Consider the following 12,264-nt stretch of genomic DNA (forward strand, 5'->3'; position numbering starts at 1 on the left):
TGAAGCTGCCTGCAGAGATCAACTTATAAAGAACTGTTGACCTAAAAGTTTTTTTGGTTTTTTTTTACTGTTTTCGTTGATAAATGTGGTACCTCATCTGGAATAATGGAAACCTGTTTTTGTATTCATTTATTTATATTACTATTATTTATATTTTGTTTTCCTTTGCACTTGCATTTCCTTCCTCTTCCTCACACACACACACACCACTTCACTCCTGCTAAGCCATCCTTTAACTTTTTAACACAATTTAAACTGTCTGATGTAGTTTAGTTGATTCTTCAACTTCTCAAAACTCATACTAGTCAGTGTTTATAATGTCATGTCAATGTTACAAATACCACACGGATAAAAATGTTCTATAATGCTATTTTTTACATCAGTTCTGGAGGTCTACTGATGTAGAGGTCTGGACCTCTTATGGCTCAATATCTGCCACACTGTCAACAGAATCCCTCTATGAGCATACAAGCCTCCAGTTCAGACGTATTGCCCCGGGTCACGTCTCCCTCAGGAAGCATCAGCTCGGCTGTCCAAGTCCTCACCTAAAATGTTCTATCTATGCACTGAACAGGGGCATTGTGGGAGGTGCAGGGTGTGGTGACTTCTGTTATGTGACCATAAAAAGTCTGTTTTAGGATGAAAAAGTGATTTTACTTTTTGTAATGGGATTGGTACACTGTCATGGAGCCGTTGCAGTTATCTGGACCAGCAGGTAGGGGCTCAGTGTCTTTGAATGTTACAGGCACCATCTCTCCATAAACAACATCAACAAGAACCCAGAGCAGCAGACACTTACTCTTACTGCTGTGCATCTGGTGACTGTCGAAGCCTCCGAAGGTCTCAGCCCGACGGGGCAAACACACGGGCCCCGCTCCTCCTCCCTCTTGGACACTGGCCATCGCACCACCCAGGCTGCCGTTCACCAGCGCCTGTAACGTTTCCACTGTCACACACACACACACACGTACACACAGAGAGGCAAACATCAATGTGCAGGTCAGTAAGAGAATTATCCTGGCTAACTGTGTTACAGTTCAGCTCTGCACTCACGAATCCTACCAGTCACCTCTGCTTTCAACCTGCTGCTGTTGCTTAGCAACTATTGACAATCTGTTTGAACCACAGAGCTTAAGTTTAAATATCTTTACCATCTAACATTATATGAACTCTACAGACCTCTACAGCACTGGTAGCCACATGCACTATGTAGATAGACTAGGCAGCACTGTGACCTTTCCAGTGAAAATAAGGAGAAATACAGCTGTAGCTGGTGGATGTAAACTCAGACTAAAACACAATAACCTCAGCAGAAGAAATTACATTACTGTTGCCAATTCATATATCAAATGAGGACAATTTTTGCCCAAGGCTATAAAAGGAAGAGGTGAAAAATACATTCTGTAATAGTGTGGCTAAATCTTTTGTGTTAGTTTCAAAAGTGAACACCATTATGGAAGTTTTCCTCAATACATCCAGCCTGCACTAGAGCTGCAATAATTCTTCACTGAATGTCAATTACTAAACCTGCAAACTATGATTCCCAGTATTTTGTGACCGACTAGACCTTTTCTTGGAACACTCGCTGCCTGCAGCAGTACTCAGGAATCAATAAGAGCTAGCTGCATCTCTATGTATTTTCTCAGTCTTCCCTACATGTCCTGATGTCCTGCAGCTCATAGCTCTGACTGAATAGCACTGAAGAAAATGGCTAAATCTAATCTACCAAAAAGAGGTGTTAATATTAGCATATAATTACACAATACTGCAATGTATGTGACAACAATGTGCAGTGCTGATTTTCTGCACCTTCTTCAGTCAAAAATAGTTTTTATGTACCAGACCAGAAAATGATAAAATGTAAAAAAAAAAAAAAATAATAAAAAAAAAAGTGTTCTGACTAAAAGTCTTGTTTTTCTCTTCCAATAACTTGAGATAATTTTACTTGTTTCCAGCACATATTTATTTTGATTCTTTATTTTTATTCGTTATATGATGAAATGAGGTAGAAAATGAAAAATCATTCCACCTCTTTCACAATCTAAAACAAACCCAATAAATAAAACAATCAGAGAAATAAAACACCTCAAATGGCTCTGGAACCAAGTGAAATTAATTTTTATGATTCAAGAAGACAATATACTGCGGCTTAAGAATACTATTTGACAAACACCGGCTTGAAATACTGAATTATTTTTCAGACAACAAAAAATGTCTATAAGCCATTAGAAAGTATGTTCAAATTTTGAGTTAACTTATTGTGCAGAGAATATGGTGTGCTTTATGTCTCTCTCTCCCCTTTTTTCTCTTTCTTTGTCACAATATACAGTATCCCTCTCGGTTCGTGCTGCTTTATTCTCATACACATTTGATGAACAGGGCTGCAAAAGCACCAGGCAGAGCTGGAATAAAATTCTAAAAACACACTCTGACTCCCTTTATGTTTTCTGTACACTCTCTTTAAATCAACCAAAAACACAAAGACTCTGTCCCTCAAACTTTTGCTCTCTTCAGGTCTGTTGACATACAGCTTCCAAGCCAATTACTTTTCAAAAGTCTCCAAATACGTGAACTATTAGGTGTGTTCTTATCTGGGCAAGTGTAATTAATAACATAAATGAGGTTCGGTCCAGTTTGGGTGTTCAGGAGCAGCATCCTGCTATTTTGCATGCTATGGCTTTCTGGGATACTTAAATGTAATAGAGCTATCAATAACATTTAGGTCCACCTTAACAAGTCAAAATGACTCCTTGTGAAAAAGCTTTATACACAAAGATTCCAAATACAGCTTGTTTAGGTGGTTTAGTTTAATGTCCCCAATTGATGGCACTGTGAAAAACAAGGTACATTTACAAGGCAATGGGCCTTAGTGTTGTGAATGTCGTCTAAAATATTTCATGCTTTCATAGAACAAGAAAATTCTATCAGTAATATTCCAACAAATGTGAATACAACCACAACAGGTACCTTATACCTTATGTGTGGTACAGCTCTTGTGACAATTGTGGGAGTAGTCGGAAATGACAACATTTCAAAAAGTCAAGCTCTGATATGTCACCACAGACTAGCAGGATGGAAACTGAGTTGGGTACATCTGTCTGCCTCTCCTCTACCTACATTCTCTTCGGTTCTCTGGTACATGTTAAGAATGACAGATGAAAAACGCACATCACATACATTATAAGCCCTCTCTTTCTCTGGCTTACCTTCCTGCAGGGCATCCTTCATGATGGACGCCCCCCTGGGTGGCTCCAGGCTGCAGGCTGACCTGAAGAAAGGCTCAACCTGACGGCAGGCCTCCTCGCCTGAGTTCAAGCCCTCCCACATTCCCCTGAAGAGCCGCACCTTCTCCTCCAGCAGAGACATGATCTCTGTATCCTTCTGTCTCAACAGATCTGACCAACAGAGACAGGAGACATTAAAGGAGGAAGACAGTAAGGGAAACAGACAGAAAGGACAAGAGAGAAAATGAAAAACACTGCATGTGAATATTGAAAAAAAATATTTTGTGGTAGTTGGACTTATTGCTGCTCTTTCTCTTACACACACACTAAAAATGTCTCTCACCTCTCATCTCTTTGGCTTTAGTCTCCAGTTGTCTCTTGTCATCCTCTGTTTCACTAGGGATCCCTTCATCCTCATCCTTCTCCCTGTCCAACCAAGAAAAAAAACCCCATAAAAACAAAGATGATGTATTACATTTAGTAAATAATACAGGATAAAAGCATTTCAAAATCTACACCATCTACAATATCTATAACAATATCTTCACCCATTGCCGAAACAATTGGATGATTAATGAATTAGTCGACATAAAAATTAATCGCCAAGATCTTGATAATTTATTAATTACTAAAGTCACTTATCAGTGAAAAATGCACAAATATTTTGTGGTTTAAGCTTGTAAAATATGAAGATTTACTGAAAAGCTTTGGGTTTTGGACTGTTGTTCAGATAAATAATCTATCTGAAGATGTCATTTTAAAGCATTTTCACTGTTTTCTGGCATTTATAGACTAGACAGTTACTTAAAAAAACTAAAATATAAAATTCATTGATACTTTGCTCAGCCCTGTCTACAACCAATCATCATGTACAACATCAATACCACTTTGACTCTACAGGTTTTACAAACCCTAACCCTGAGAGTATTCATGTTGTCCTGTACCCACTGACTACATCAAGGTAGAAATTTGATGTATATGATGTTTTTGGTGGAGAGCTGGAGCATCAGTAGAAAACTTTTTGTTCCGTTCCTGTCAATGGCTTGATCTCCATTTTTTTTTTATTTTGACAGAAGTCAGACAGGGAGAGAGACAGAGAGAGAGAGAGAGAGCGAGAGAGAGAGGGAGAGAGAGAGAGAGAGAGAGAGAGAGGGAGAGGGAGAGGGAGAGAGAGAGAGAGAGAGAGAGAGGCCGAGTACTAAATCTCTCTCCTTCCCGCTGGCTGCAGTTGAATAATCCTCTGCTTATAGTGAGCTGCCCTTGAAGCCAATCCAGCATTAGACTGTCCCTGAGTACATCCCATCCCAGGTAGGGAAGTGCTAATCCCCCTGACAGCGCAGTGCTCTGTCACAGCTTACCGTATATTACTATCTAAAGGACTGGGCTGGGTCTAACTCCTGGGTTACAACCTAGATATACCGTAGGTGAACTCTAAGAGGGCAGCCCTGAAGGTAAAGCACTGAGTCTGTGCTGAAATAGAGGTTAGGGGTGAGAGTAAATGGTGCAGGTTAGGTCAGGGGGTGAGGTTTGAGAAGACAGGCTTACAAGCAGAGGCAAATATTGCTCTGAAAAAATGTCTGTAAGATTAGTTATTTTGAATGTGGGATTTAAATAAAAAAATTTGGTGCTGTGTAGAGTCCCTCCAGCAAGTAAAAACACATAATTAAGCACAAAAATAAACCATACTTACATGGACTGCATGGCTTCCTGGATGAGCTGCATCCAGGTGTTACGTTCGTCCTTCGAGCTGGCCAGGACCTCCATCATCTCCGGTTTCTCGATGCCTGCCGTGATGAGGAAGAGGCCCCGCTCTTCGTTAGCGACCTCCCGAACAATCAGCTTCTGGAGGGAGAGGACTGTGGAGCGCTGGTCCTACAGGGAGAAGAGGAGGGGAGGGAAGGGATTGATGGAAGCGACAAGGGAGGGGAATGAAAGGCGAGGCAAAAAGGATGATAGTGGGAGGGTCAAGGAGGAGAGGGGAGGAGGGAAGACAAATGGTAGAGGATGCGCAGGTCAGGAAGAAGGGTGAAGCAGAACAGAAAGACAATGGGAGAGGAAGAGAAGGATGATTATGGGAGGAGGAGAGATCATGAGAAAAGGAGAAAGAAAGCAGGGGAATAATAAAAGGGGCAGATGCGAGTGCAAGATTACATGAGGAGTGAGGAGATGGGTGAGGGAAAGGGAGGAATGAGAAAGATGTGGAATGAAGGGAAAGAAGAAGACAAAATCAGATTCTGGTTAATGTTATCATCCACATGGGAGTTAGCTGACTTCTACAGCCTCAGCAGCTTTGTATCGTTAAGGCTGCAAACACCACAAACCACTGTTTCATATCTGCTTTATCCAGTGAAACTCTGAAATTGCAACCACAATGTTTTTCCTGCAATCTCTTGTCTGAGGTCTAAAAGATATTCAAATTTTTTCCAAGTCTGTCTTCCTATTGTGACTGTGCTGTAAGCGAACAACAAACTCAAGTCATTGTTCTGTTTGTCATATTAGTTTCACAGAAATATGGTCTGTCCAGTTGCTGTGACCTCTGACCTCGCCGCTACTGGCTGTGTGTCCTGATGGTGATCCCTTACCTTGCGAGGCAGCTGGATTCGTGAGATCATGACATCACACGAGAATCCATCTTATCAGGCTTCAAGTTATGCGCTTGTGTCCGAACAATCGTTGGTTCGGACCAATCAGCGTCCTATGAGGATTCTCCTGTGATCTCACGAATCCAGCTGCCTCGCAAGTTAAGACGTGATAGACAGATGGTTTATCCAATCAACTGCCAAGTATTTTTTTTTTAAAAGTGCCTGTCCTTTTCCAAACAGTTTCCAAGGATGACTTCTCAGATGGTTCTGTGTAAGAAACCATCTGGCGTGTCAGGTAAGGTGATCCTCAGAATTGAAGCTTTTTCTGCCCAAAACTCAGCTTGGTTCGCATGGCCGTCATCCATTTAGAACCACATGTTATTCCTCTCTTTAATGTAAACAACATCAACTCAGACATGCCAAGCCTTTTTTAATGATGGATGTGATTATTATCCCACAATCCGCCTCTGTTTTCATTCCCCAAACTGTGTGTGTTGGTGTGTGTGTGTGTGCGTGCCATGCCATGAAACTGAGTCCTATAAACATGGAAAAAACTACTCAAACCTATATGATTTATCACAGTTGAGTTAGATGCCAGGGGCCAGAACAGCTTTATTAGGTACAGTTCGCTAGCTACCTACAGGCAGGCAATATTACACAATGGGATAGCTAAGCAGGGCAGCTAATGCTAACAGCAACAACAGTGGGATAGGAAAATATGACAACAACATCTCTGGCAGTGCTCATGAGATCTTTATTACTGGAGGGATGGAGGGAACATGCAGGGAACAGCAGAAGGAAGGAGGGAGGGAGGGAGAGTGAAGAACAGAGCGAGAGACAGACATAAAGAACCAGGAGAGAGGGGGACTGAGGGGACAGCATGATCCTACCAGCATGGCGAAGGCATATTTCTGGTCCTTCTCTTGGAGGAAGACGAAGACGTCCGATAGGAGCAAAGCGTGGACATCTAAAAGAACAACAGACAGAGGGTTGGATAAGTGAAAAGTTAAAATACATGTAGCACATTTCCAAATTTTCATAAGAGTTAATGAGATCAGTCAGAGGGCAGTAAAGCATCACCTTTTAGTCTCCCCTGGCTGTTCTTTAGCTGCAGCACTCCGTCATGGATCAGCCTCCTCCTTAGCAGATCCTCCCTAGCAAAGATCTGACCACTCTTCATCATCATGATGGACTTGCTGTCCATGCGGCTGTGAAATTCCTTCAGACGCCGCTTCTTGTCGTGCTCGTTCACCTTGGCATCGACCGCCGCAATCACCTCCTTCACAAGCCGCACAGCCTCTGTCAGGTCGTCGTAATCTTCCTCGCCCTCTGTGTTTGACATGTGGCAAGAGAGAGGTTAGAAAGGCAGCAGTGTAGCATTCACAAAAGACTCTTTTTTTATTTGTATTTTCCTGCACGTGCAAAACCAGCAGAGGCATGAATGTAAGTGAAAGCCATTATTATTGGGCAAGTCCATTTGGTAATTTCAAGGCTCCAAACTAACACACTTGGACCAGATGGGTAGAGTGGCACAGCTGAGGAGGTGTTTATGCACAGCAGAAGGTGTAGTGAAATTTTGGTGCCCATTATGGCATTTAACTGTGCTGTTCAATCAAAGTATCTTTTAATGCGAGTGCCATTGCAGAGGGTGGTTTTCATGGTTTCAGTTGGTGAGGTTGGACGCGCAAACCTCTATAAAGTTTTATGTGTGTTGAGTTTTGCCTCTTTCACTTTGCCATACAGATGGGTGAGATATTAAAAGAAAAACTAACAAAACTAAAGTGTTTTAGCCTCCAGAACAGCTTCAGTGCTCCTTGTCATAGATTCTTCAAGGACTCACACCGTCCAAAAGACATGCCCTCATTTATTTAACTAAGTGAGATCTGGTGACTTTGAAGGTCACAGCTTATGATTCACATAATTTTCATGATCATCAAACCCTTCAGTGACCCCTCATGCTCTGTAGAAGCATGCGTTACCTTTCTCCATTCATTTATTCAGGTTTTTCCATCTGTCCATTTTTTTTCCTTACACTGTATAATTTGAAACTGAAAAAAGGCATACATTATTTAACACAATTTAAAGCTATAACAACTGAGTTGTACCAGGATTGCACTTCCACTTGTGATCACCAAAATATTTCATGTTTGTTTACCTCACCCACATTGCTCCATCTTGAGAAAAGGGCAAGATTATACATCTCAAAAACATACAGTATTCATTTACTTGACATTTCACTGTTCAAGTCATTTGTATGCAACACCGGCCGCACTGTCGCACACAACTATTTCTGCTCTTTAGGTTAATTGCAGTAGTTATTCTGAATACATGTTCTTTTCACAATAGCTCAAATATGACTTTCCCTTTCTCTAAAAAGGTCCATTTAAACTTATCTTAATGGGATTTGCTGTAATTTGCTTGAGAATTCACACTGATTAATACCTGTGTTACTGATTTCAGTTTTTTGGCTTTGGTCAGAAAAAATATTTAACCTTTTATTGCTTGTTGAATGGCAGATTGTTTTAAATGCACTCAGGCAGTGAGAAAGCAAGAATTCACTGAAGATGAAGAGAGGTCTGAATAGAAACTCCTGACCAACCTAGCGTTTCTTTAACTGATCTGAAGCTGCACTATACCTCTCACTTGTTAATCAAACAGTATAGCTAGTACTGCAATTGATTTTTTGTCAATGTAGGTTAAAGTATTTTAGTTTAAAGTAATGGCAACACATTTTGAATAAATTGTTAAAATTTTTGTATCAATAAAAGAAAGAGAAGATTTTTAGGGAAATGCTAATTTTGTCTCAGCCACTTGCTAACTATCTAGCCTGCTAACTGACATTAGTGGTGAAGTTTTTCCTGTTGAATGTTTGTTTGGTGGCTCATTCAACAAGCTAAAGTGCAGGACAAGACGAGTGTTCATGTTTGTAAGTTAAGTAAGGAGGAGACTTTAGCAGGAAAGCTAATGCGGGTTGTTGTTGAGTCTGTGGCTCTTGTGTTGTGTAGCAGGATGCTGTCAGGCTCGGTGTGACCGTCTGCTCTGCTTATGATAGAACGCCACATTATTTCTTTATTAAGGATTTGATCAGCTGTATCGAAATGAGGTCTCCAAAATGTAGACAGTATTGATATTCCACCAGGGGGCGCCATCATGAAACCAAAAAATATTAAAAATTTACAGAAATAGAGAAATTTATATATAAAAAAATAGAAATTTCTCTTTTTGGGTTTCAGATTTTTTCTCAAAGGAGAACACAGGATAAGTGATTAACAGAGCAGATATGTCTGCGGTAGCAGATAAAAAAATGCAGTCTATTTCCGTTTGACCTAAAATTTCTGAAGGTTTATTGCACAACAGTGGCTATCGCTGCTCATAGTAACTATCCATCTCTTCTGGTATAAACATAAACTGAACATGTAAAAGCTTTACGGTTAAATCAAATAAGACGAAAACCAGGTCAAAGGTCAGAGTCAGACGCACATCAGCAGCCCTGGATTCCCAACAGTGGGACTTCTTTTCATTTGAATTAATTTAGAGAAGCCTTGAAAGGATTCATATCACCAGTGCCTTGTAGGTCTGCACACAGACATACAATATGTGTCTGATTATACTGTACATGTCTTGTATATTGGGCACTTGAGTCTGAACTCGGTATTTAATTTTTTTTCCCCAAAGTGGAATATTTTCTCCTGTGGTTGTTGTACTTCAGTGCTCTTAAGCACCAAAATACTATCGCTAACTGTGAGTGTACTGTGTTATTTCCACTTGGTATATATCAGTTGGCAGGAGAGAGTCTTCTTAAAGCACCTTGGGGATTAAATCGAAGCTCCGCCATCCCACATAGAACTATAAACAGGCTTTGGGGAGGGATTAGAGAGAATGTACACAGTGGGAGGCCAACTGACGAGAGCTGCCTTAAATCAGATATAAATATGGTGTGAAATACTTCAGCTGCTCAAAGTATACTTGATCTATTGTCCTAAAAACACCTGTTGAACATGTGTTTTATTTTCCCCTAAATATTTGAAACAATCTGTGAGAAACTGAACTTTTCAGTGTTTTTCTACAAGTGGCACTTTGGTTTGCGTTGCTTTGCGGCATTACTACTGAAGTAGTCTGGTTTATATAGGAAGAAGTGAAATTAAAACCATACTGAAAATTGATTACCTATTATATGAGATACTTATATTTTAGCACGCTTAGATAAATTTGTCTATTTTCAGGATGAAGAATATCAGGAATATGTGCCGTCATACCGAAAAACTGTCTCAGAATTGTTCGGATGTGGACATTATATTTGATTTTATTTTTGGAAATGTATTTATTTCTACAACTTAATACTTCAGATTAGGTTTACCTTAACACTTAACGGATTTGACAAATGCACATTTCAGTGCAGTGCAAAAGCATGCATCTCAACAGGTCTTAAAACTTTACTTACCTAAGAAAGCCATCTTGCAAAATCTCTAGACATCGTTTGGACTGCAAGTCAACTTGTTTCTCTAATGATCTATAAGCCAGCACTATTTTCTTGATACCAATGCAGTGGTTGGCCTTATTCTGTCTTATTTTCTGTCACTTGTTTATGGGAAAATCCTTTGGATGCAAGTATAATTAACACAACCCACTAGCAGAGAGTTTCAAGTTCAAGAAAAACTCAAACTTACGACTGAATATGAGATTTTCTCTTACTGCCTTCAAATCAGTCACTTTATATTCATTCTCACCCTCTGCATCGAGGGGTAGAAATAATTTAATCAGAAACTAATCTGACTCATAACTTGAATGTCATTAATAGAAACTACAAAGTAGAAAAAAATAACCAAATCAAAGAGACAATTGGAAAATAACTTCCTACTTTTTTTTTTATAATGCATCTGAATACACACACCGAACACTTCATTAGGTACACCTGTGCAATCTAATGCAATCCAATACAGCTCTGACATAAATTCTACATTTAAGAAGCTTATGCACTTTCAGTTTTTGTTTACATTGTAAGAAAGGTGATAATTATACCTCATGTTTATTATTGAGGTTGTAGTGGGTGGTGGTGGTGTACCAGAGCGCATTATATTGAAAAGTTTTCCTAATATTTTGTCCCCCTGATGTACGTTAATGGAGTGGATAAAATATTAGGAACACCATTCAATATAATGCACCCCAGTACACCACCACCACCACCACCAACAATGACCTCAATAATAAAAATAAAGTATAATTATCACCTTTCTGACAATGTAAACAAAAACTGGAAATGTATGAGCTTTGTAAAAGTAGACTTTATGGCAGAGCTGTTGTACTGGATTGCATTGGATTGCACAGTTTTGCCAATTCATATTATGTACAAACAGTAAAAGCATGGCTGACCACTGAGAAGAGGCTGACCTTTAGTGTGCTGCAGCATTCTCTGAATCAGCACCGGGTATTTTGTTATCCTCTGGGTCACCAGCAAGATGCATTCTGGGATACCAAGCCTCCGCACAATGCTGCTACTCATCTTTTTCTGGAAGAATAAACAACAAGTGCTTTAGTAAAATGTGCCCACACAACAGGTGGCTCAAAACAAATCAAGGTTTCAAATAACCAGTGGGAAACCTTAAAACTCATTTTCTGTAGAACAACACAGTAATGACACTTGAGAAGGTGTTTACTGTGATTATGGATATGACAGTGACATGAGTCTGGAAGAATTGAAACCTCTATAATCAGAAAAAGAAATTCTCAAGGGTTATATGGTCTATATACAAATGTTTCCAATACATGCACTGATTGAAATGTAGCGTAGATGCAACAGACTCAAAAACAAAATAAAAGAGAGACAGAACAAGGCCTGGCTCCCTAGTTAATACAACAGATTGCACTCTATTCAACAAAAAACAATAGTGTCTGGAAAACCAGACATTTTCAAGAAAAATATATTTTCAGCAAAAAAGCAGTAAAAATGCAGGGCAACACAAAAGCATGAGAGGGGACCTCTCCACAGAGAAACACTTCTGCAGGATATATACATGATAAACACATGTGCAAGGACTGAAATGAAGGCCTTACTTTGATAAAGGCCTTAAAGCGTTTGTCTTTGTTCAGGAGGTCCTTGTAGAAGTTGACGGCTTCATTATGGCGACTGCAGAATCTTCCATAAATTCTCTTCATGCTTTCACCATTGGATCCTGAGAACTAGAGCAGGATTTGACAGGCATGAATACACAAAACAACCACAGGTGCAGCAGAGAAAAAAAAACTATAAATCTGATACTTTAATTAGATGTAGTAAGGCTCTAATTTCTATTTCTAATTTAAACTCAGTTGTTCAGTTTCAAAACTGTAACTGTGAGCTGGGAGAAATTGTGAGGATAGAGTGCTGTAACAAAATGAAATTAAAACAAAGGATATATTTACATTAGAGGTGTTATTGTGCAGCATTCTAAAATATTAGCATTAGCTAAGGATCCACACAT

The 12,264-nt window shown here is 39.7% G+C and overlaps 1 protein-coding gene across 7 annotated transcripts in view; it reads right to left on the reverse strand.

Annotated features, from left to right (window-relative positions):
• The window catches only part of LOC121892100 (A-kinase anchor protein 13), a 110,439-nt gene that overhangs the window by 10,370 nt on the left and 87,805 nt on the right, over positions 1-12,264 (reverse strand). For all 7 annotated transcript variants that reach the window (XM_042405406.1, XM_042405330.1, XM_042405260.1 and 4 more), the window contains 8 exons: positions 11,858-11,983; positions 11,195-11,312; positions 6,887-7,135; positions 6,697-6,773; positions 4,915-5,096; positions 3,568-3,650; positions 3,207-3,395; positions 800-946 (listed from right to left, as the gene is read on the reverse strand). In XM_042405406.1, the coding sequence (XP_042261340.1) occupies positions 800-946; positions 3,207-3,395; positions 3,568-3,650; positions 4,915-5,096; positions 6,697-6,773; positions 6,887-7,135; positions 11,195-11,312; positions 11,858-11,983 (1,171 nt within the window). The remainder of the gene's footprint in view (positions 1-799; positions 947-3,206; positions 3,396-3,567; positions 3,651-4,914; positions 5,097-6,696; positions 6,774-6,886; positions 7,136-11,194; positions 11,313-11,857; positions 11,984-12,264) is intronic.

This window comes from Thunnus maccoyii, chromosome 1 (genome assembly GCF_910596095.1).
Source record: "Thunnus maccoyii chromosome 1, fThuMac1.1, whole genome shotgun sequence".
NCBI classification, from domain to species: Eukaryota; Metazoa; Chordata; class Actinopteri; order Scombriformes; family Scombridae; genus Thunnus; species Thunnus maccoyii.